At 51.5% G+C, this 25559-nt stretch overlaps 1 protein-coding gene across 1 annotated transcript in view; it reads left to right on the forward strand.

Annotated features, from left to right (window-relative positions):
• Nucleotides 1-25559, forward strand: part of dennd2c (DENN/MADD domain containing 2C) — a gene marked incomplete at its 5' end in the record, with an annotated part of 71865 nt that overhangs the window by 19611 nt on the left and 26695 nt on the right. The window contains 7 exons of the mRNA XM_086011800.1: nt 1949-2045; nt 7913-7957; nt 15136-15323; nt 19224-19333; nt 21218-21287; nt 22333-22410; nt 24310-24450. Of these exons, the coding sequence (XP_085867926.1) occupies nt 1949-2045; nt 7913-7957; nt 15136-15323; nt 19224-19333; nt 21218-21287; nt 22333-22410; nt 24310-24450 (729 nt within the window). The remainder of the gene's footprint in view (nt 1-1948; nt 2046-7912; nt 7958-15135; nt 15324-19223; nt 19334-21217; nt 21288-22332; nt 22411-24309; nt 24451-25559) is intronic.

Below are 25559 nucleotides of genomic sequence, written 5' to 3' on the forward strand. Positions count from 1 at the left end.
AAGCAGTGGGCAGTATTTGGGAAGTGTTACAGTGCCGGGTCTCACTGATCCCACGGTAAGCAGTCTCCGGTATTTGGGAAGTGTTACAGTGCCGGGTCTCACTGATCCCACGGTAAGCAGTCTCCGGTATTTGGGAAGTGTTACAGTGCCGGGTCTCTCTGATCCCACGGTAAGCAGTCTCCGGTATTTGGGAAGTGTTACAGTGCCGGGTCTCTCTGATCCCACGGTAAGCAGTCTCCGGTATTTGGGAAGTGTTACAGTGCCGGGTCTCACTGATCCCACGGTAAGCAGTCTCCGGTATTTGGGAAGTGTTACAGTGCCGGGTCTCTCTGATCCCGCGGTAAGCAGTCTCTGGTATTTGGGAAGTGTTACAGTGCCGGGTCTCTCTGATCCCGCGGTAAGCAGTCTCCGGTATTTGGGAAGTGTTACAGTGCCGGGTCTCTCTGATCCCGCGGTAAGCAGTCTCCGGTATTTGGGAAGTGTTACAGTGCCGGGTCTCTCTGATCCCGCGGTAAGCAGTCTCCGGTATTTGGGAAGTGTTACAGTGCCGGGTCTCTCTGATCCCGCGGTAAGCAGTCTCTGGTATTTGGGAAGTGTTACAGTGCCGGGTCTCTCTGATCCCGCGGTAAGCAGTCTCCGGTATTTGGGAAGTGTTACAGTGCCGGGTCTCTCTGATCCCGCGGTAAGCAGTCTCTGGTATTTGGGAAGTGTTACAGTGCCGGGTCTCTCTGATCCCACGGTAAGCAGTCTCTGGTATTTGGGAAGTGTTACAGTGCCGGGTCTCTCTGATCCCACGGTAAGCAGTCTCCGGTATTTGGGAAGTGTTACAGTGCCGGGTCTCTCTGATCCCACGGTAAGCAGTCTCTGGTATTTGGGAAGTGTTACAGTGCCGGGTCTCACTGATCCCACGGTAAGCAGTCTCCGGTATTTGGGAAGTGTTACAGTGCCGGGTCTCTCTGATCCCACGGTAAGCAGTCTCTGGTATTTGGGAAGTGTTACAGTGCCGGGTCTCACTGATCCCACGGTAAGCAGTCTCCGGTATTTGGGAAGTGTTACAGTGCCGGGTCTCACTGATCCCACGGTAAGCAGTCTCCGGTATTTGGGAAGTGTTACAGTGCCGGGTCTCACTGATCGCACGGTAAGCAGTCTCCGGTATTTGGGAAGTGTTATAGTGCCGGGTCTCTCTGATCCCGCGGTAAGCAGTCTCCGGTATTTGGGAAGTGTTACAGTGCCGGGTCTCTCTGATCGCACGGTAAGCAGTCTCTGGTATTTGGGAAGTGTTACAGTGCCGGGTCTCACTGATCCCACGGTAAGCAGTCTCTGGTATTTGGGAAGTGTTACAGTGCCGGGTCTCACTGATCCCACGGTAAGCAGTCTCTGGTATTTGGGAAGTGTTATAGTGCCGGGTCTCACTGATCCCACGGTAAGCAGTCTCTGGTATTTGGGAAGTGTTATCGTGCCGGGTCTCACTGATCCCACGGTAAGCAGTCTCTGGTATTTGGGAAGTGTTATAGTGCCGGGTCTCACTGATCCCACGGTAAGCAGTCTCTGGTATTTGGGAAGTGTTACAGTGCCGGGTCTCACTGATCCCACGGTAAGCAGTCTCTGGTATTTGGGAAGTGTTATAGTGCCGGGTCTCTCTGATCCCACGGTAAGCAGTCTCCGGTATTTGGGAAGTGTTACAGTGCCGGGTCTCACTGATCCCACGGTAAGCAGTCTCTGGTATTTGGGAAGTGTTATAGTGCCGGGTCTCTCTGATCCCACGGTAAGCAGTCTCTGGTATTTGGGAAGTGTTACAGTGCCGGGTCTCACTGATCCCACGGTAAGCAGTCTCCGGTATTTGGGAAGTGTTACAGTGCCGGGTCTCTCTGATCCCACGGTAAGCAGTGGGCAGTATTTGGGAAGTGTTATAGTGCCGTGGTGACTGATTGCTACTGTTTTATTTCAGTTGGTTTTGAAGATACAGGCGGTGTATGATGCAAAAAGAGGGAAGAAGAAGGTGAAGGCCCTGACCTCCTCGGGATCAGAGTCCACGCCTCTGAAAGGTACTGAATTATATTCCTACATTTTACTGAATGTTTCTAAGTAAAATGTAAGTTCTGCAAAACCAAGACACCAGGCTTTGAGGTATAAATGTACCACACACTACAATTTTACAAAGTCTGTTTACAAGATGCCTCAAGAACCATCTAGTTCTGACATGGCTATTAAAATTTAGGGTGATTCAAAAGTTTCAAACACCAAAATATTACGGAAGATATTTTCAGTTCATTATTTATTCAGCGGGGTAAGGATTACTCACTGTGGCACTGTACGGAGTTACTGTTTATTCAGCAGGGTAAGGATTACTCACTGTAACTGTATGGAGCTACTGTTTATTCAGCGGGGTAAAGGTTACTCACTAACTGTACAGAGTTACTGTTTATTCAGCAGGGTAAGGATTACTCATGGTGTACCTGTATGGAGTTACTGTTTATTCAGCAGGGTAAGGGTTACTGTGGCACTGTACGGAGTTACTGTTTATTCAGCAGGGTAAGGATTACTCACTGGCACTGTACGGAGTTACTGTTTATTCAGCAGGGTAAGGATTACTCACTAACTGTACGGAGTTACTGTTTATTCAGCGGGGTAAAGGTTACTCACTGTGGCACTGTACGGAGTTACTGTTTATTCAGCAGGGTAAGAGTTACTCACTGGCACTGTACGGAGTTACTGTTTATTCAGCAGGGTAAGAGTTAATCACTGCGGCACTGTACGGAGTTACTGTTTGTTCAGCAGGGTAAGGGTTACTGTGTAACTGTATGGAGTTACTGTTTGTTCAGCAGGATATAGTTCATTAAGAAGCAGAAACAATGGTAGGAATTATCTGAAGCTGCAATCTATCTGACAGTAGTGTCCTGTATTGTGTGTTTGGTCCGTTGTCAGGAAACTGATTGAAGGGATGCTGAGATAATCAGTGTTAGCATTGATTCAAACTCCGAGGACTCCTCCGCAAACACGTTGCACCTCAGAGTTCATGTTTAGATTATAACCTTAAAACTCAAGCGATTAGTCCTAAAACAATGATGTATATACATTAAAACAGTGGTGAGTGGAGCTCGTGCAATGGCCCACTGTGTAAATGCGCTATCGAAGGTGGAACTGAGCCACACTGGCCCAGAGGATCCCCGGTCCCTGCTGTGATAGCTGGTCTTTGCCCAGGTGGTGTTCGGCGGTAGTCTACACGGGATTTTGGTAGAAGCCCTACAGTCCCGTGTTCTGTTTCCAACATAACAATGTGATTAGATTAATGCCGGAGGATTTCCCCTGGCGTTTCTCAGAGTTAGGCTGCAGTGGGGCGGGGGCGTTGTTTCAGTGGCAGAGGGGTGTACATCTCAACTGAAGGGATTTGGAATGAAGTTTGAGACTTGGGCAATGAATTCCATTTCTTGATTGGTGCCTGGATAATGAGAGTCATTTAGTGTTTTGCGTGTGACTGGCTCTTTGGCCTAGATTTTTACGGAGGTGGAGTGGGGGCGCAGCGTATTCTGGGACGTGCTGAGGCCTCATTTAAATAAACGTTCCCGGCGTCCCGCCCGACACCCAGACAGATTTATTGCCTGGCCGGTGGGTGGCAGCGGGACTTTGACGGCAGGAGATTGCAGCCGGGAACTCGTGGGAACGGTCCCAGGGAGTCCGGTGTGGGGGCGATCGGGAATCGGAGGTGTGGGGGCGAGGGATCCAGCAGGATCGAATCTGGAGGGCTGGGAGGCCCAGGCACACCTTGCGGAGCCTGGGGGGTGGGGAGCACTCCTGCTCCTCCTGGCCCACAAGGGGTTCAAACAGAAGCAAATTTCTTCAACTTAACTTGGGCCTCTCCTGGCCAATGGGCTCCTCCTGCTGTCGGGCTGCAGACAGTGCGAGGCTCCCCCAGGCGTGAGGTTTATATTGTGTCATTGGGCCACGACTTCTGCATGTTCAGTGGGAGCCTCATCGATGGCGTGATTCACCGTCAGAAATATCACAGCGACTGGGAACGCAGCGTGTGAGAGCCGGAAGATAGAATTTTCACAAATTAACCCTTCCCAAGAACCATTCTCGGTGGGGGTTAAAATCCCAGCCTAAATGGATCAGTTTTATATGTCTACTGGAGGTACTCCTGTGGCATTGCTCACAAGTTGGATGGTATGCTCTTTAATCACGTACAATATACTATTCTGCTAAGTTTGAGCTGGGCTCATTTTTTAAGTTAACATGGTCTACTTATGAAGAATCGGCGTCTCGGGCTATTTCTTGGTCAGGGAACTTTGTAGATTAGAAGGTGCAGGTCAGAAGCACCTAGAAATTTAGGGTTGTCTTCTATTTGGAGTGTGGTTAAGTCTGATGTACCGTGTTTAATATATTATTGGTAGTCTCCCGTGGTATTGCACAGTGAGTTAGAGGGTACAGTAGTGTTGGGCAGTTGAAGGGTCTTCAGATTCGGCAGCAATGCAGAGGGGGACAGATCTTGGGATTGGGGTGGAGGGAAGTACTGGAGGAAGATATCTTGAGGTTTGACATTGTGAAGTAGCTAGAGCAGCTTGATAATTTAAATCTTTACATAACAATTGTTCACAATTTCTCAATATAACCAAAAGAATAGGCGAGCCTGGAGTGAAGAAATAAGTTGACAATATATTTTATACAAAACTTTTATTCAAGTGTTTCTTAAATTCATCTTCCATCTCATTCGGAAAAACATTGATACTGTTAAAGCCTAAGCAAAAACACAATTTGATATTTATATTAAAACATTTCCGTAAACAATATTTGATTTCTGAGTTGAGCAAAAGAATGTACAGACAGCGTAAATAGTCTGTCACTTGCTCACATTTTTGTTTCTCTTTCTTTCTTCCCCTTTCCCTTTATCTTTCCCTTTTCCCTTTCCTTTCTTTCTCTTGCTTTCCTGTCCCCCTTTCTTTCTTCCTGGCGAGCAGTCTGGGCTGATGAAGTTGAGCCGGGTGTGCTGGCTGTGGGAGAGGAGTGTTCGGTGTCCGAGGTGGACCCCCACTCCCAGGTTCCTCAGGCTCTCTGCAGCTCGGAGCTGGGAAGGAAAACCCAATTTCTGGAAAATGTGTCTGGGGACTTGTTTGGTGAATGAAATTGACCTGATGGAAAATGTAGCCAAGGTCAAGTGGCTGGTCTGATTGATCATCCCTGATAATGAGCAGCCTCGATTCATCCTATCCGTACCGGTGGTTATTGCACCTTCTACATCTTGCTGGTCTCCTTTGGAGTGTGGTTTCCCTGATTCTTTCCCATTTCTCTGATTTCTCACCTTTTGTGCTACATCCTGCAGTTGGGTGGCTGGCAAAGTCTGGGGCACAGAACTCGTGTTGCTGTTCATTCCACCCCCCATCAGCCAAAAACAGACAGTCACTCTCTGTGTTTGTCCTTCCCCTAACATGAACATACCATCTCTTTCAAACACTCCATCTAAAAGCTGAGCCAAGAATTGCTGAAGCCTTCTCTGAGGGTCATTGAGTTAGAATTACTATCACTGCTAGAGGCAGAACCCTGGCCCCCTCAATATAAGCATAATAAATCATGAGTAGTTTACAACTGAAGACATGGATTTTCTGAACAGTCCATCTCTAGAGATAGCAGGTCCTCTGAATGGAAGGATGGCTGATTGACAGTGTCATAAATATAATGTCACTGGGCAGCCTGCAGGAGTGTCAGCTTCCTGTCAGCCATGGATCTTGCTGAAGAGCTTGTGTCTTGGAACCCAATGCCTTGCCCAATAGGTACCCAAAGAAGCACATCAGCCAATGTGTGTCGAGCACCTCATCTCGGGCTCAGTGGTAGCACTCTTGCCTCTGAGTTAGAAGATCAGGGTTCAACGGTAACATAGTGGCTATGTTACTGGACTAGTAATCCAGAGGCCTGGACTAATGATCCAGAGACGCGAGTTCAAATCCCACCACGGCAGCTGGGGAATTTAAATTCAGCTAATTAAATAAATCTGGGATTAAAAAGCTAATATCCCTCACTCTACCATTACCATTCAATAAGGAGTGTAGAAGAGCATGCCCGGAGTACCTAAAAAGGAGGTGCCAACCTGGGGAAGTCCAACACAGGACTACATGCATGCTAAAAAGCGGAAGCAGCATGCTATAGACAGGGCTAAGAGATCCCACGTTCAACGGATCAGATCAAAGCTCTGCAGTCCTGCCACATCCAGTCGTGAATGGTGGTGGACAATTAAACAACTAATGAGAGGAGGAGGCTCCATGAATATCCCCATCATCAATGATGGTGGAGCCCAGCATGTGAGTGCAAAGACAAGGCTGAAGTGTTTGCAGCCAGAAGTGCCGAGTGGATGATCCATATCGGCCTCCTCCTGAGGTAGGTCCCCACCATCACCAGTGTTCAGCCAATTCGATTCACTCCACGTGATATCAAGAAATGGCTGAGCGCACTGGATACAGCAAATGCTGTGGACCCGACAACATCCCGGCTGTCATGCTGAAGACTTGTGCTCCAGAACTAGCTGCGCCTCTGGTACACTGGCATCAAGGAGCCCTAGTAAAACTGAAGTCAATGGGAATTGGGGGGGAAAACTCTCCACTGGCTGGAGCCGTACCTAGCACAAAGGAAGATGGTTGTGGTTGAAGGTCAATCATCACAGCCCCAGGACATCTGCTGCAGGAGTTCCTCAGGGCAGTGTCCTAGACCCAACCATCTTCAGCTCGATACCATCCAGGACAAAGCAACCCTCTTGATTGGCACCCCATCCACCATGTTAAGCACTCACTCCCTCCACCGGCATACTGTGGTTGCAGTGTGTACCATCTACACGATGCACTGCAGCAACTCGCCAAGGCTCCTTCGGCAGCACCTCCCAAACCCGCGACCTCTTCCACCTAGAAGGACAAGGGCAGCAGGCGCATGGGAACACCACCACCTCCAAGTCACACACCACCCTGACTTAGAAGTATATCGCCGATCCTTCATCGTCACTGGGTCAAAATCCTGGAACTCCCTCCCTAACAGCGCTGTGGGAGTACCATCACCACACGGACTGCAGCGGTTCATGAAGGTGGCTCACCACCACCTTCGCAAGGGCATTTAGGGATGGCCAATAAATGCTGGTCTTGCCAGCGATGCCCACATCCCAGGAACAAATACAATTTTTTTTTTAAACCCCCACTCCAGAAACTGGAGCACAAAATCCAGTGCAGTGCTGAGGGAGTGCTTCATTGTAGGAGAAGCCGTCTTTCAGATGAGATGTTAATCAGAGGTCCCGTCTGCTCTCTCAAGTGGACAAAAGATCCCATGGCACTATTTCAAAGAAGGGCAGGGGCGTTCTCCCTGGTGTCCAGGCCAATAGTTAAGCCTCAACCGACATCACCAAAAAACAGATTATCTGGTTATTATCACATTGCTGTTTGTGGGATCTTGCTGTGTGAAAATTGGTTGCTGCATTTCCTCAACTACAACAGTGACAACACTTCAAAAAATACTTTGGAATGTCCTGAGGTCATGAAAGGTGCTATAAAATGCAAGTCTTTTCCTTTTTCATCCGATGGTTCTCCGGCACATTTTGTCTTTTTATTTCAGGATTCCACCATTCACAGGCTTTCTCTTTAACCCCTAGCCCATGCTTCATTCTTCTCTGACCTTTATTAAACCTTTTCCTATTAATAATGAAAGAGCTAAAAAAAACACCAGTAATCCGTTCATCTGATGATGCGATTGGTGTGTAGGGGGTCAGGGGTCAGTTTGTAACTTTGTCTGTTCCCTTATAGGACTGAACGGATTCTCGCTGTTCTGAGGGAAATTGAGGAGTCAATGTCATCATATTGTACTTTGGGGGAAAGGTGTGATTCAGTCCTTTAAGACAAATGCAATTCATGCCTTTCAAATCCATCTGTATTCTTGTATCTTTCAGATGAGAACAGTGAGACCGAGAGTGATACAGAAGAACAACAGAAAGGTAAGGGATTGTCCAAATGACAAGAAGGTGTGCACTTTGATAACATGTTGCCAACGGTAACTTGTATCCTGGGTGACGGTGGGCTGGCGGGGTTGATTGAGCAAGGCACTGAGGGAAGATATCTGTAATAACTATAAACTTACTTTACACAAAGCCATGGTGAGTTGGCAGTGCCGATCTCGATGTTAATATCTACTGTAAGTATCCCAGCACGCTGAGCTGCTCCTGATTTACAAAATCTCTACAGTCCAATGATGCAGACGGAACTTTTCATTCCGTACTATCCTCTTGGGTTTCCTCCATGCTTCTCGTGCCTGGGGATTTCCTTATTGGTGCCCTTGTTGACTTTATGATGTATGGAGAACATGGGGTCAAGTTAGCTCGAGCATGACCTACCTGTGATGAAAGATTGTAACTAACTATCAGAGCCTGTAATCTGATAGCTGGTCCAGGCAGGTCCATACTATTTCAGGGCATTGTTGGTGATTGATCAACCAGCTTAGCTTATTGATGGGACCTGGAGGAATAGATCTGTCAGTAATGGCTGGGACATTCCCACCTAGCCTCAGATAGTCTTGCTTACCAAAGTCCTAATGATTAGGGTGGTCTGAGATGGATTGCTGAGGTTTGGAAACTTGTGTACTTAGATCTATTTTTATGGATATAGTAAGAGATATTGCTCTTTATGGTGTTACAGACCCCCAAATTCAGTGTGGGGACACTGCGCGTATGTGAGGTGGTGATATGTGTAACTGTGAAATTTCTACAGTCACTTTCACCGAAACCCACTTATCAGTGAGGATACTGCAACATGTGACCCAGTGACATTACAGTTTAGGGCCCTGCCTTAGATATTTGCAGCAGCGCTAGTCTTTTTTTTAAATATTAATTCTCAGGATGTGAACGTCATTGACAAGGCCGGCATTTATTGCCCATCGCTAGTTGCCCTGGAGAAGGTGGCGGTGAGCCGCCGCCTTGAACCGCTGCAGTCCGTGTGGTGAAGGTACTCCCACAGTGCTGTTAGGGAGCGAGTTCCAGGATTTTGACCCAGCGACAATGATGGAATGGCGATATATTTCCAAGTCAGGATGGTGTGCGTCTTGGAGGGTAACTTGGAGGTGATGGTGTTCCCATCCACCTGTTGCCCTTATCCTTCCAGGTGGTGAAGGTCGTGGGTTTGGGAGGTGCTGCTGAAGAAGCCTTGGCGAGTTGCTGCAGTGCATCTTGTAGATGGTACACACTGCAGCCACAGTACGCTGGTGGTGGAGGGAGTGGAGTTTTAAGCTAGTGGAAGGGGTACCAATCAAGCGGACTGCTTTGTCCTGGATGATGTCGAGCTTCTTGAGTGCTTAAGCAGTCTGAGCGTCTTGCATTTAAGGGTGTGCCTGTACTGTAGCAAGAGCGTAACCTAGGGGGTGTAACAATAGTACCTGTTGTGATCTGAACCAGATGTTCATGTCTTTTACACATGCACCTCTCTAACCTATTTGAAGGTGGACCTAGAAAACACTTGGTAAGATGAGGCTATATACGAATCATCAAGCTGCTTAATTTCACAGCATGTGAACATACAAGGCAACAGTTGTGACTGGGCTTTCTGTACAATCAGTACAACTTAGCTTCATGTAATACTACAAAATAATGAACACTCTATGCTTTCCCATGTTAGTGGGTCATCGCACTTGATTTGCACAAAGTAACTTCTAACAACCCGCCTGCATTCTAACCTCCTGAGCCTGGCCCAAGCTTTCCCTCACAATGTTATTGTTTAAAAGCCTGACTGTCATTGCTTCTGTGTCTGCTTTTACCTCTGTGTGTATAACCCTTCGGGAAGGTCTATGCCTAGCAATCCCTGCTAAGCACCAAGGATCAGGGATCTCCCAACACAATGGGTGTGAGGTTAACAAATTGCTTATTGCTTACAGTTTTTTTGGAGGGAGGGGGAACTTCAATGCCTAACCCATTAGAATTTTAATCATCTTCCACCTCTGTGCTTTTTTAAAAAAAACGTGGGTGAATGCGCTTTGCTTTAAAACCCCAACATTTAAATGTAACTCTTCCGCAAATTCCTTCACTGTTTTTATAATAAAAAAAAAAAAATCAGAAATCCGGATATGTGAAGGAACCAATAATGCGATGGTCAGTGCTCACGGCACAACTGCACTCTGGGTGTAGGCAACCCGCATTATTTGGTGCTGAAGCCTGAGGTCTGCTGTCCGCCTGTAGCACACGGCGATAGCCTTCTAAAGGAAAGGCCACACAAAATTCATCACTGAGGTCAAGGCCTCATAACGTTGTCCCATTGCTGGAGCTCAGCACACATCTAACGTGGGCATGGTTGGGCCGCAATGGTTTCTATTCCTTTTAAAGGGCATCTGCCTCATCGAGTGGTGGCTTAATTTTGTTTTTTTCATGGTGTCCTTGGGTTGTGATACTAGTCGTACCTTCTTGAAGCCATCTTAGCGGAGGGAATTGTAACTGAGCTCTGCCCCAGTAGGACATGTGGATAGCCTGCTGGCCGTTCCACTCTGCTGGTCCGGTGGAGGGGGGTGGTGGTGGAGGGTGCGGGGGAAGGGTAGAATCGGAGGAGGCATGCAACATAGAATCGTACAGCACAGAAGGAAGCCATTCGGCCCATCGTGCCTGTGCCGGCTCTTTGAAAGAGCGATCCAATTAGTCCCACTCCCCTGCCCTTTCCCTGTAGCCCTGCAATTTTTTTTTCCATTTCAAGTATTTATCCAATTCCCTTTTGAAAGTTATTCTTGAATCTGCTTCCACTACCCTTTCAGGCAGTGCATTCCAGGTCATCATAACTCGCTGCGCAAAAAAATTCTCATCTCCCCCCTGATACATTTGCCAATTACACAACCTTGCCCTGAAAAGGACCATTGTGCTGGAACAGGTGGAGGTGCAGAGACTTGCCCCAGCCAGTGAAAGAGGAGGATCCCAGTCACCTTGAGGGTGATTTTAAACCTACTCGCTCAGCAGAAACCTGGCGGGTGGGCAGTTAAAATCGTCCTGGCTCTTGCCTGTCTGAAAGCCGCAACATCTGCAATTTTAACCTGCTCTCCAAAGGCAGCCAGCAAGGACACGCACCCGGAGACAACAGGGTCCTTCTTTACATAAGCACGTTGAGGCCCGATAACATCATTAAGACCCAACTATAATTTTAACTTGGGCCTGAGCGGGGAATCCACCTGGAGTTAAAATCGGGGCCCTTTTGTGAGTCGGCGGACATCCAACTTTGTGCGGCCGGTGTGCTTGATGTTTGTTCCTTGCCACAATTAATGGCTCACAGCAAATGCACTAACGTGACAGCAATTCCGAGTTGGCCCTTTAAAACATGGGAATACCTATGCATTTGTGAGGTAGGTGAACAGTTGCCAGAGTGCTGGCTAATTGTTCCTCTGTGATACTTGCACTGAAGTATTGTTGAGATGCATTGTTAGGAAACGTTGTAAAATTGAAGCAAATTGTGAGCACACTCACCTCCGGAGACTAGCAATTCCTCACCTACTCCCCGGTTCTGGTCACGGGTGGGACACTTCCTGCTACTTCCATCCACGCTTCTCTCGCACTGCTGTTCAGAGGGGGAAGAGTCCCTCCTGCTCCAAAAAGGACAGCGTTGCGGTCCCGCACTTCTCTACAGCAGGATGTTCAAAGCTGCATTCTGGAAGCGTGCCATTTGCCATCTTTGTCTTGTAGCTATTTCTACCCAGTTGATCGGCGGCAGCCCTTTAAACGCTGCTGCTGCCAGATAATGTGCCCCTTTGTTTCATGAATTGTGCACCAGGGGTGCTGAAATCTTATGCCAATCTCTCATTGTGGTGCAAGGTCAGCTCTTCGCACTGCAGGCACACCCAGGGCCCAAACAGCAGCTCTCCGGTTGCCAAGGCACTGGGACTATGCTATTGGCCCTGGCATATGTGGCACTGAGGGCGGGAGCTGTGACGGAACTGCTAACCCAGTAACTGTGTCTGAGAACCCATGGACATTCTGTGACAGTTGAGGGGATTGGTTGCTGTGACGAGTCTCCGTTTCATGTGATTATTAGCTACTGAAGTACAGTAAGCCGTGCGTATATTAAACTTGTTTGTTTCATTCTGTAACTATTCTAACAGTTGACTTATCAGTCTGCAGACCAAATATACAAATATATTGTGTGTGGTGTTTCTCTGCAACATACTGTGCGGTACACTAACTTTCACTTGGTCTCACTAGCACAGTACAGTCAGGTTGCTAGTGATGGTGATACAGCAACACTGGCTGGCTTGTGTTACAGCTTGTGGTTTATGACATTCTGTCCATCCGCTGATATTATGCTGCATGTGACTCCCTCCAACTGACATGTTACCCTGTACCTGCCAGCCTGCACATTCCCCGAGTCGTCACCAATCCAGCTGCATGTTAACCCAGTACCTCAACCTCGCCAGTACTGCCTCTCATCCTGTACCGGACTCTCTCGGCCTGCCCCTCATCCTGTACCGGACTCTCTCGGCCTGCCCCTCATCCTGTACCGGACTCTCTCGGCCTGCCCCTCATCCTGTACCGGACTCTCTCGGCCTGCCCCTCACCCTGTACCGGACTCTCTCGGCCTGCCCGTTATCCTGTACCGGACTCTCTCGGCCTGCCCCTCATCCTGTACCGGACTCTCTCGGCCTGCCCGTTATCCTGTACCGGACTCTCTCGGCCTGCCCCTCATCCTGTACCGGACTCTCTCGGCCTGCCCGTTATCCTGTACCGGACTCTCTCAGCCTGCCCGTTATCCTGTACCGGACTCTCTCGGCCTGCCCCTCCATCCTGTACCGGACTCTCTCGGCCTGCCCCTCATCCTGTACCGGACTCTCTCGGCCTGCCCCTCCATCCTGTACCGGACACTCTCGGCCTGCCCCTCCATCCTGTACCGGACTCTCTCGGCCTGCCCGTCATCCTGTACCGGACTCTCTCGGCCTGCCCGTTATCCTGTACCGGACTCTCTCGGCCTGCCCGTTATCCTGTACCGGACTCTCTCGGCCTGCCCGTTATCCTGTACCGGACTCTCTCGGCCTGCCCGTTATCCTGTACCGGACTCTCTCGGCCTGCCCGTTATCCTGTACCGGACTCTCTCGGCCTGCCCGTTATCCTGTACCGGACTCTCTCGGCCTGCCCCTCATCCTGTACCGGACACTCTCGGCCTGCCCCTCATCCTGTACTGACTCTCTCGGCCTGCCCCTCCATCCTGTACCGGACACTCTCGGCCTGCCCGTTATCCTGTACCGGACTCACTCGGCCTGCCCCTCCATCCTGTACCGGACTCTCTCGGCCTGCCCGTTATCCTGTACCGGACTCTCTCGGCCTGCCCGTTATCCTGTACCGGACACTCTCGGCCTTCCCGTTATCCTGTACCGGACTCTCTCGGCCTGCCCGTTATCCTGTACCGGACTCTCTCGGCCTGCCCGTTATCCTGTACCGGACTCTCTCGGCCTGCCCGTTATCCTGTACCGGACTCTCTCGGCCTGCCCGTTATCCTGTACCGGACTCTCTCGGCCTGCCCGTTATCCTGTACCGGACTCTCTCGGCCTGCCCGTTATCCTGTACCGGACTCTCTCGGCCTGCCCGTTATCCTGTACCGGACTCTCTCGGCCTGCCCGTTATCCTGTACCGGACTCTCTCGGCCTGCCCGTTATCCTGTACCGGACACTCTCGGCCTGCCCGTTATCCTGTACCGGACTCTCTCGGCCTGCCGCTCACCCTGTACCGGACTCTCTCGGCCTGCCCCTCCATCCTGTACCGGACTCTCTCGGCCTGCCCGTTATCCTGTACCGGACTCTCTCGGCCTGCCCGTTATCCTGTACCGGACTCTCTCGGCCTGCACCTCCATCCTGTACCGGACTCTCTCGGCCTGCCCGTTATCCTGTACCGGACTCTCTCGGCCTGCCGCTCACCCTGTACCGGGCTCTCTCGGCCTGCCCCTCCATCCTGTACCGGACTCTCTCGGCCTGCCCGTTATCCTGTACCGGACTCTCTCGGCCTGCCCGTTATCCTGTACCGGACTCTCTCGGCCTGCCCCTCCATCCTGTACCGGACTCTCTCGGCCTGCCCGTTATCCTGTACCGGACTCTCTCGGCCTGCCGCTCACCCTGTACCGGACTCTCTCGGCCTGCCCCTCCATCCTGTACCGGACTCTCTCGGCCTGCCCCTCCATCCTGTACCGGACTCTCTCGGCCTGCCCCTCATCCTGTACCGGACACTCTCGGCCTGCCCCTCATCCTGTACTGACTCTCTCGGCCTGCCCGTTATCCTGTACCGGACTCTCTCGGCCTGCCCCTCATCCTGTACCGGACTCTCTCGGCCTGCCCGTTATCCTGTACCGGACTCTCTCGGCCTGCCCCTCCATCCTGTACCGGACACTCTCGGCCTGCCCCTCATCCTGTACCGGACTCTCTCGGCCTGCCCGTTATCCTGTACCGGACTCTCTCGGCCTGCCCGTCCATCCTGTACCGGACACTCTCGGCCTGCCCGTTATCCTGTACCGGACTCTCTCGGCCTGCCCGTTATCCTGTACCGGACTCTCTCGGCCTGCCCGTTATCCTGTACCGGACTCTCTCGGCCTGCCCGTTATCCTGTACCGGACTCTCTCGGCCTGCCCGTTATCCTGTACCGGACTCTCTCGGCCTGCCCGTTATCCTGTACCGGACTCTCTCGGCCTGCCCGTTATCCTGTACCGGACTCTCTCGGCCTGCCCGTTATCCTGTACCGGACTCTCTCGGCCTGTCCGTTATCCTGTACCGGACACACTCGGCCTGCCCGTTATCCTGTACCGGACTCTCTCGGCCTGCCCGTTATCCTGTACCGGACTCTCTCAGCCTGTCCGTTATCCTGTACCGGACTCTCTCGGCCTGCCCGTTATCCTGTACCGGACACTCTCGGCCTGCCCGTTATCCTGTACCGGACTCTCTCGGCCTGTCCGTTATCCTGTACCGGACTCTCTCGGCCTGTCCGTTATCCTGTACCGGACTCTCTCGGCCTGCCCGTTATCCTGTACCGGACTCTCTCGGCCTGCCCGTTATCCTGTACCGGACACACTCGGCCTGCCTGTTATCCTGTACCGGACTCTCTCCGGCTGTACGTTATCCTGTTTTATATCTGTGCAGTAGTTCTCCTGGTTAAACTAACCTTTCTGTCCTTGTTGTTTACAGCTCACAGTCAGCGCTTGGTATATGTGCACTCCACATTGAAAAGAAACACTCGCTATCAAACCCTTGAGCGAGATTTAATCGAGTTACAGGAACAGAAGCTTTTTGAATACTTTGTGGTGGTATCACTTCGGAAGAAAGCTCCCGTGAACACCTACGAACCTCAGGTCACACAGCAGTTTCCTAGTAAGGTGAGGCTGGCAGCGCTGTGCGTGTGAAAGTATGTGCAAACCCGACACCGATCGGACATGTCTTTCTGCCATCAACACTGAGGTGTGAAAATTCCTGTGGTCTCGCGATGTAACAACATCAGAAACATTTGTGAAGATTTCCTCTGTTCCCTTTCACTGAGGGTCAGTGCCACACTGGACTGGGACACTTCCCATTCACCGAGCTCAGTACCACACTGGACTGACACACTGTTCCCATTCACCGAGCTCAGTGCCACACTGGACTGGGACACTGTTCCCATTCACCGAGCTCAGTGCCACACTGGACTGGGACACTGTTCCCATTCACCGAGCTCAGTACCACACTGGACTGGGACACTGTTCCCATTCACCGAGCTCAGTGCCACACTGGACTGGGACACTGTTCCCATTCACCGAGCTCAGTGCCACACTGGACTGGGACACTGTTCCCATTCACCAAGCTCAGTACCACACTGGACTGGCTCACTGTTCCCATTCACCGAGCTCAGTGCCACACTGGACTGACACACTGTTCCCATTCACCGAGCTCAGTACCACACTGGACTGACACACTGTTCCCATTCACCGAGCTCAGTACCACACTGGACTGGCTCACTGTTCCCATTCACCGAGCTCAGTGCCACACTGGACTGGCTCACTGTTCCCATTCACCGAGCTCAGTGCCACACTGGACTGACACACTGTTCCCATTCACCGAGCTCAGTACCACACTGGACTGGGACACTGTTCCCATTCACTGAGCTCAGTACCACACTGGACTGGCTCACTGTTCCCATTCACCGAGCTCAGTGCCACACTGGACTGGGACACTGTTCCCATTCACCGAGCTCAGTACCACACTGGACTGGGACACTGTTCCCATTCACCGAGCTCAGTACCACACTGGACTGGGACACTGTTCCCATTCACCGAGCTCCGTACCACACTGGACTGGGACACTGTTCCCATTCACCGAGCTCAGTGCCACACTGGACTGGGACACTGTTCCCATTCACCGAGCTCAGTGCCACACTGGACTGGGACACTGTTCCCATTCACCGAGCTCAGTACCACACTGGACTGGCTCACTGTTCCCATTCACCGAGCTCAGTACCACACTGGACTGGCTCACTGTTCCCATTCACCGTGCTCAGTACCACACTGGACTGGGACACTGTTCCCATTCACCGAGCTCAGTGCCACACTGGACTGGGACACTGTTCCCATTCACCGAGCTCAGTACCACACTGGACTGGCTCACTGTTCCCATTCACCGAGCTCAGTGCCACACTGGACTGGGACACTGTTCCCATTCACCGAGCTCAGTACCACACTGGACTGGCACACTGTTCCCATTCACTGAGCTCAGTACCACACTGGACTGGCTCACTGTTCCCATTCACCGAGCTCAGTGCCACACTGGACTGGCACACTGTTCCCATTCACCGAGCTCAGTACCACACTGGACTGGGACACTGTTCCCATTCACCGAGCTCAGTACCACACTGGACTGGCTCACTGTTCCCATTCACCGAGCTCAGTACCACACTGGACTGACACACTGTTCCCATTCACCGAGCTCAGTACCACACTGGACTGGGACACTGTTCCCATTCACCGAGCTCAGTGCCACACTGGACTGGGACACTGTTCCCATTCACTGAGCTCAGTACCACACTGGACTGGCACACTGTTCCCATTCACCGAGCTCAGTGCCACACAGGACTGGGACACTGTTCCCATTCTCCGAGGGTCAGTGCCACACAGGACTGGGACACTGTTCCCATTCACCGAGGGTCAGTGCCACACTGGACTGGCACACTGTTCCCATTCACTGAGGTCGGCGCTCTCTGGTATTTTGGGAGGGCCAGTGCGGTTACAGGCATTAATTACTCCCACTGCTGTTACCTGACAGGTGATCGATCCCTCTTGCGCCTCTAGCTTTGAACCACCTCCTGCATTTCAACCATTCTTGGTTCTCTCTTTTGCCTTCCGACACACTCCACCTCCTCCCTACATCCTCACTGGTTTGAATTACTGCTGTCTCCAACTCGTCACTCATTCTTTCCCAGTCCTCAGAAACCCTTTACCATCCTCAGTCTTCCCTTCCTCCTGGTCTACAGGCTTTTACAACCCAAGCTTCAGGTCATCTAATCGCTAGTTCCTGACTTACCTCCTTGGTTGTCCTGCGTCACAGGCCTTGGCCCCTCACCTTTTAAAGTGTAACGGTGAGATTCCCACTGCCCTTGCTATTCTTCAAAGGTATCAACAACAGCTCAGTAATTACCAGCCTCCAATACACTGCACCAAGAATGTGCCTTAACCTCCAGTTTACAACAGCTTCCCTATACAAGATCCACAGAGCAGATTATGAAGAAATAGGAAGAAATAAAAGTGAAAGGAGCTTTAAAATGATATCTTACATTTTTTTTATTACATAGGATTTACAACACAGAAACAGGCCATTCAGTGTTTGTGCTCAACACGCGCCACCTCCCACTCTGTTTACTTCATCTCGCCCTTTCAGCATACCCTTCTATTCCTTTCTCCCTCATGTACTTATCTATCTTCCCCTTAAATGCGTCTATGCTAATCACCTCAACTACTCCATGTGGTAGGGAGTTAAAATTAATATTATTCCTTCAGTCCTTGATCGACTATTCTTCTGATATGTTAGAATCTTTTTACCATCTGTTGAACCGTGAGGTCTGTTACAATTCAGGCTTTCTCCCAACACTCTTCATGCATACAGCAACAAAGCAGACCCATGCCATCTATGAGCTGAAACTTGTATCTCCCATGCATGGAGTGAGCAGGTTAAAGAGCTGTAGGATTAACAATTACTCCGTTACATTCATGTATTACTCTTGTACTAGTTATTTGTTTCTGTGTAAATATATATCTCACTATATATGCTTTTGAGTTTAGCCTGAAATATAGTGTGTAGCATGTTGCTTTACTGTCTATTGGAGTGATCGAGAGAATACAATGAATATCCCAATTTATTTTTCGTATGTAACGCGATAAAAGGTTATTGTTACTCCCACGGCGCACCAACCTATTCAATTCATGCGTGAGGTGTATAAGTTCATACACTGTCCAACATAGCCTGCCTTGTTGCTGTGAGCACCTTGCATGAGAGCCCAAATTGTAACAGAACTCAGTCCAACAGATAATGTAAAGATCCAAATTATGCCAGAAGAATTGTCCATCCAAGACTGAAGAAGCAACATCACTTTAACAACCGGCCCTTTAACTGGATCTTGGATGAGTGATTCGTGGAGTTCTACATCGTGCTATAATATGTAGCTCTGGTTCAATTATAAATACATTAAAGGCACAGTGAAAGACCATTGAGTGAAACAGAACTCGGAATCTGACCGTTTCTTCCCTCCCACCCTCCTCTGTCCCACTGTAAGAAGCCAGTGTGTCTGCAGGAGCATGTTGGCCGGCTCCTTTCACTCCCTTTCTTTGGTAGCGTGCTGGAAATGGGAAACTGTTGCCGGGAATCGGGTGCAAACCCACATCCTTCGCTCGCAGGCTCAAATGCGTGTCTGTCATTTGTGGGGCGAGGTGACCGAAACGGAACACCGTGCTCCATGTTTGGTGTGACCAGAACATTGGCTGTGATGGCAACATAGGAATTTTTCACAGATCTTGATCTGGCTCTTTGCCCTGGTGATGAAAAGCCGGCCTAAGCTCTTGCGTGACGAATGGCCACTCAGGTGTGGTACCAGAGGACAACTGATGCCCATGGAACTAAGCGTCACCTTGAAGCCAATGGCTCGAACGGGGGAGAAAATTGTCAGAGGGGAAACAAAAAGAACTTCTGAGCTGGGTATATTTGCTGTAATAGTCCATGGTTACTCATGAGAGGCTTGTTCGTATGTTCTGGTGCAGCTGGAGAAGTCCACAAGGCAGGCCCGTGACGCTGAGGAAAGACTGAAAGCTATCCCACAATTCTGCTTTCCTGATGTCAGCGAATGGGTTGCGGTTTCCCAATTGATGAGGTACCGGTTCTCGTAACACGTGCGGTGTTTGTTGGGAATGAAATCTTTGCCACCTGCCGTGTAAAAGCGGTTGAAATAATCTCCAAAAACTTTTTACCATTTTGTAAATTTTACTTCAGGAGATTAATAGGCCGGAATTTTCTTTGGAGCTGCTCCTGCTCCGCCGCCGTAACTTGACTTTAAGTGTGGCGGAAGCCCCATATATGGGCATAGACTGGGTTTCTGGCGCAGATACGACAGTGGACCGGGAGCAGCTCCCAGGAAATTCCAGGCAAAAGAAAGAAAAATAAAGACTTGCGCCTTTCATGACCTCTGGGCGACCCAAAACGCTTTACAGCAAATGAAGTACTTTTTGAAGTGTTGTAATGTAGGAAACGCGGCAGCCAATATGTGCACAACAAGATCCCACAAACAGCAACGTGATAATGGCCAGATAATCAGTTTTAGTGATGTTGGTTGAGGGATAAATATTGGCCCCAGGACACCGGGGAAGGAACTCCCCTGCTCTTCTTCAGAATAGTGCCATGGGATCTTTTACATCCACCTGAGAGAACAGACCGGGCCTCGGTTTAACGTCTCATCCAAAATATGGCACCTCTGACAGTGCAGCGCTCCCTCAGTAGTGCAGTGGGAGTGTCTGCCTAGATTATGTGCTCATCTTTGAAGTGGGACTTAAAGCTGTGGGTTGATGACTCTCTAATGATGGGTGAATTGTTAGAAGGGGCCTTTTCTCTGTTTGGACCTTGTCTCAAACCTAGGAGTGCCCTGTGGAGCACTGGGAAAAAGAGAACATCTTGGGGTCTCTGCTCTGTACAGGCTGTTAGTAATGAATTGGATGTAAATGAGGACCTGAAAAAGCAATCTGCCTGACCAGACAGGAGGTGGGTGCGAGTTCATTCAGAGTCATACGTGGCAGTCACTGGACTGTACATGAACCAACGATTGTATTTGTACTCCGCAGAGCGAGGGGTTTCAGTGCTGGGGAATGGAGCTCTTCCCATTTCAACATCGTGCACTCCCTGGTCAAGGATAGCAGAGCTCGATTCAGTGAAGCTCCCTCTACCCTGCCCCAACAGCATGCCCCAGCCTCAAGCTCAGAAGAGTGTCCCCTACTGCCATCTGTGTGACACATCTATTTCTCACACCAAGCAGCCCATGGCTTCTTTAAGTGAGATTGCTAATTAATACCAAATTAGGGACTGTTTTCACCTGAAGGCCCACTGGACCCTGATGAGAGGGGGCCTTAAACGGGTATCTGAGACACAAGAAAGGCTGATCCTGTTAAGCCATGAGTGCAGGACAAGGGGACACAGGTATAAAGTGGGAAAGGACTGACATCAGGAAGCGCGTGTTTTTTTTATTCAATCACGGGATGTGGGCATCCTTGGCAAGGCCAGCATTTATTGCCCATCCCTAATTGCCCTTGGGAAGGTGGAATTGTTCACCCTGTGTGAACAATTCCTTCAGTGGTCTCTGGGTAGGGGAGTAGAGGCAAAACTTGTGGACTGCTTGAAGGGGCAGTTAGACAATATGATTGGGGGGGGGGGGGGGGGAATCGTGGGCTTATATCGGAGACGGATGGGCCCAATGCTCGTCTCATTTGGATATCAGCAGTGCACAACCACCGAAAATCCACCGATTCTAATGTTACACTCCAGGGAGCCATGGTGACTGAAGGGCGATTCCCTGGAGTGTTTGAATCAGCTGATTTTAAAGCAAGTGATGTCGCTGATAATGGGCTCTTCCTCTGCCAGTGATGGTACGTGTAGACACTGATAGTGAGTCGTCATGTCTGTATATCAGTTTGCTGTGGGATGCTCTCTTAACGATAAACTCAGTGGTTGTTATCAAATCATTGTTCAGATCATTGTTCATTGTCAACAGTGAAACCTTTTCCTTCGTTCTAACTGGTGAGGATGGAAGCAGGAGGTTTGGATACTGCCGGAAGCTCTTGGTGAGTCCTTTGTCCCATTCCCGTGAGGTGTGACCGGTGTAAATGCGAACAACATGGGAGATTTGTACAAAATATATACCGGCTGATTCAGGTAATGTCTGGTGTACCCAAGGCCCCAGCTTAAAAAGTTGCAGGGAGCTCTGTTCGAGCTGGTCTCACTGAATACACCCAGGCCAGCTCCTCTATCATTTCAATCGTCCCCACCTCCAGCCTTGCACATAGAGGGAGGTGAAAGGGCCTGGAGAAAAATAAAGGGATGCAGCGTCTTAACGATAAGTGTCCGCATATGCAGATTTTAAAAAAAATGTTGGCTCTTTTGAGACCTTTTTTTGTTTAAAGGGCTTAAAAATACTTAAGACAAGTTTTCAGCCTTTGCAAAGTCTGCATGGGAAGGGGAAGGGGTGTGCTGGATGGGAACCAAAGCCCATGAAACGGAGTCTGGGAGCAAATGGCAGTGCCCAGGTCACCAGTTTGACCGCTGGCGAAGTGGATGTGTGGCAGCATGAGGTGTAGGGAGGGCTGCCCCGTTTGGAGGATACTCTCCCCATTGGACGGCTCTGCACCATGCCTGGCAAGGTGCAACCACTGGCACTGCCCTTGCAATGTTGTAAGTTGGCTGCAGGAGCCCTTGCTGCAGATGGCAAAGCTCTGACCTGGTGCGAGCAGAGGCAGTTGTGCTGGGTCAATGCTGGAAATGTGTACCCAGGGCTCCAGATGTAAAATTACACTGTACTGAAAAGGTATTGTAACTAAAGCAGCCTGCAATGTACAGACTGAGGCACTTGCCATGTGGAGTGAACCACTCCATGTAGGGGGATGGCGGACTGAGCCACCCACTTGTGGTGGGGGGGTGGCGGACTGTACCACTCACTGTGGGGGGGGCGGGGTGGCGGACTGGGCCACCCACTGTGGGGGGGGGGGGGGATGGTAGATTGCCACCTTGTGGCACAGAGCTATGTTCCAAACAGTACTTCTAATTATGATGCTACCAAACCCTTTTTGGCTGAATCCCTTTAATCTCCTTTATTTCTTGTGTTGCTTTTAGCCGAATGGGAAAGGTAAAAGGCTGCCAGAGGTTTATTGTATTGTCAGTCGGCTAGGCTGCTTCAACCTCTTCTCAAAGGTAAGAGCAAATCTGAAACTCTCCGCACCACCCCCACCCCCTCGTCACGCACCCCCCTCCCGTCGCCGGGGAAGGGGGTACAGGCAGCGGTGCTCCTTCTGGAGATTGCCCAGATGAGGAATTCACTGTGTGTGGTGAATTGTGCCCACAAGCCCTCCTATTACCAGCTCATTCCTGCTGTAATACAGGACCTTTGACCCACGACCTGCACAGAGGTGGCCGGCAGGTCATGGGACGGCATTTCCATTGGGAAGCACCTTGCTTTAAACTTGATGTTGCTTCATGCCTGGTAAAGGCAGTGAGAAACCAAACTGCTAATATTTGTTGCACAAAACTTGGAAATGAACCCAGTGCAAGACCTTACACGGAAGTTGCAACACGGAAACCGGCCATTCGGCCCAACCAGTCTGTGTTGGCATTTACCCTCGACACGAGCAAATAATTCTAATCACATTTACCCACCCTGTTCCGATATCCCTTCAAGCCCTTTTCCTTCATCACCTATCTCATGTAATCTGGAATGTTGACATCGTTTCTGCCTCAAGCACTAACCCCGGGAGTGAATTCCACAGCCTCACCACTCCCTGTAAAGAGGTTTCTCCTGAACTCTGTTCTAAATCAATTACATTTAAGCTTGTATCAATGGCTCCTCATTCTTGACCCCTCAATTACTGAAAACTGTCTGCTTCTATCTCCCCTGTCCCATCTTTCCATTAATTTAAACACTGCTATTATCTTGCCCTTTGTTTCACACGTTTGCTCCCTGCTTTAGGGTTACATTAAGTTTATTAATCCTCGGCACCATTTTTAACTCACTACAAACCCCTGATGTCGAGATGTGTGGAGAACTAATTAAATCTGGCGGCCGCTCTGTCTCTGTCTCTGTGTGTGTGGAGGCAAGCAATGCCAATGCTTTAAATAGCTTCATCTCCGCTTCCTGATCACAGCCCCGCTCGCTTGGGAGAAAATCTCAGCGGCCCCATTGAGGTCCCGGATGTATTGCCCTGAGTCTCAATTCGGCAGATAAAAATCCGCAACAATTCCTGGCCAAACAAAACTCGGAAGTGCTAAAGTAGGAAGCATGCAGGAAGCCGCCGTGAGGCTGAGTGTTACCTCAGGCTGTTGTTTCTGGCCTGGCCCCTGCTGTATTTTAAGGAGTTTCCGAGTATTTCCTTTGGCAGCTTCTCTTGTGTTTGGGACGAGGGGCCAGGGTGATGACCAGCCAGCAATGTAATTTAGTTTAACTGATCACACAAGTGATTTGAGTTGAAAATTACTTTGGGTCATTGGGTCCAAAGATTGACCCTCAATCAGGAGCAGCTGCAAGTATCCTTGCACCGGAATCTAAAAACTGATCCCGACCCCATTGCAGGCTATCACTAGAGGCGAATGGCCGGTGGCCCAGGCTGAGACCAGTGCCGAATGTGGAGTGATTCACGGACCAGCACGGTGCTCTCCTGTCGGGTTTATCTCCTATTTTCTCGGTTGCTGTCCAGTGACATCAGCTATTGATTTAATTGCCCCCGTCCCGATATAAACATGTTGTCAAGATTAGCTGCTCTGCCTTCCATGCCAGAACATTGTCTGTTTTTCCAACCCTGATATCTGCCCCTCATCACCCATTATTGCCCTAGTAACCCATCGTGCTATAGCACCCAAGGGTTGCACTGTTAAGAAGTTTTAATGTGGGAAGTGTAGGATTGTTCGGGATGAATGATGGAAGGTGGCCCGAATTGCTTTCCTCGTGATGTGATCTTCTCTCTGGTACTACATCATTGGTGGGATTTTGCATTATCGGCCTTGTCCAATGCCCCCCTATTAAAACACTGTGTCTTCACCTGGAGATATCCTCATCACTGGTCACCATCACGTGTGTTTCTTTCTGTGTACCTGCCCCAGATTCTGGATGAAGTGGAAAAAAGAAGGGAGATTTCGCCGGCCCTCGTCTATCCTTTCATGCGCAGCGTCATGGAGGCTCCGTTCCCCGCACCAGGCCGAGTGATCACGGTGAAGAACTTTCTCCCAGGGTCAGGAAATGAGGTAACAATCGGAGCATTTACTCCGATACAGTCAGATGTGTATTAAAGACTCAGCATGGTTAGAGGATGGGCACAGGCCATCTGGGGGGGGCCGGGGCTGTGAGGGGAGGGAGGGGGAGGGGGGCCGGGGCTGTGGGGGGGAGGGAGGGGGGAGGAGGGCCGGGGCTGTGGGGGGAGGGGGGCCGGGGCTGTGGGTGGGGGGGAGGGAGGGGGAGGAGGGCCGGGGCTGTGGGGGGAGGGGGGCCGGGGCTGTGGGGGGAGGGGGGCCGGGGCTGTTGGGGGGGAGGGGCCGGGGCTGTGGGGGGGGAGGAGGGCCGGGGCTGTGGGGGGGGAGGGGGCCGGGGCTGTGGGGGGGGGGAGGGGGGCCGGGGCTGTGGGGGGGGGAGGGGGGCCGGGGCTGTGGGGGGGGGAGGGGGGCCGGGGCTGTGGGGGGGGGAGGGGGGCCGGGGCTGTGGGGGGGGGAGGGGGCCGGGGCTGTGGGGGGGGAGGGGGCCGGGGCTGTGGGGGGGGGAGGGGGGCCGGGGCTGTGGGGGGGGGAGGGGGGGCCGGGGCTGTGGGGGGAGAGGGGGGCCGGGGCTGTGGGGGAGAGGAGCGGCTTGGGGGGAGGGGGCCGGGCTGTGGGGAGGAAGGAGGAGGGCCGGTGCTGTGGGGGGGAGGGAGGGGGGCCGGGGGCTGTGGGGGGGGAGGGAGAGGGAGGAGCGCCGGGGCTGTGGGGGGAGGGGGGCTGGTGCTGTGGGGGGGGAGGGAGGGGGGCTGGTGCTGGGGGGGAGGGAGGGGGGCTGGGGCTGTGGGGGGAGGGGGGCCGGGGCTGTGGGGGGAGGGGGGCCGGGGCTGTGAGGGGGCCGGGGGAAAGGGGGGGGGGCCGGGGCTGTGGGGGGGAGGGAGGGGGAGGGGGGCCGGGGCTGTGGGGGGGAGGGGGGGCCGGGGCTGGGGGAGGGGGGGCGGGGGGGCCGGGGAGGGGGCCGGGGCTGGGGGGAGGGGGGGCCGGGGAGGGGGGCTGGGGGCCGGGGCTGAGGGGGAGAGGGGCCGGGGCTGTGGGGGGGAGGGAGAGGGGGAGGGGGGCCGGGGCTGTGGGGGGGAGGGAGAGGGGGAGGGGGCCCGGGGCAGTGT

This window comes from Somniosus microcephalus, chromosome 18 (genome assembly GCF_052327205.1).
Source record: "Somniosus microcephalus isolate GS21.2 chromosome 18, FLI_Smic_1.0, whole genome shotgun sequence".
Lineage (NCBI taxonomy): Eukaryota > Metazoa > Chordata > Chondrichthyes > Squaliformes > Somniosidae > Somniosus > Somniosus microcephalus.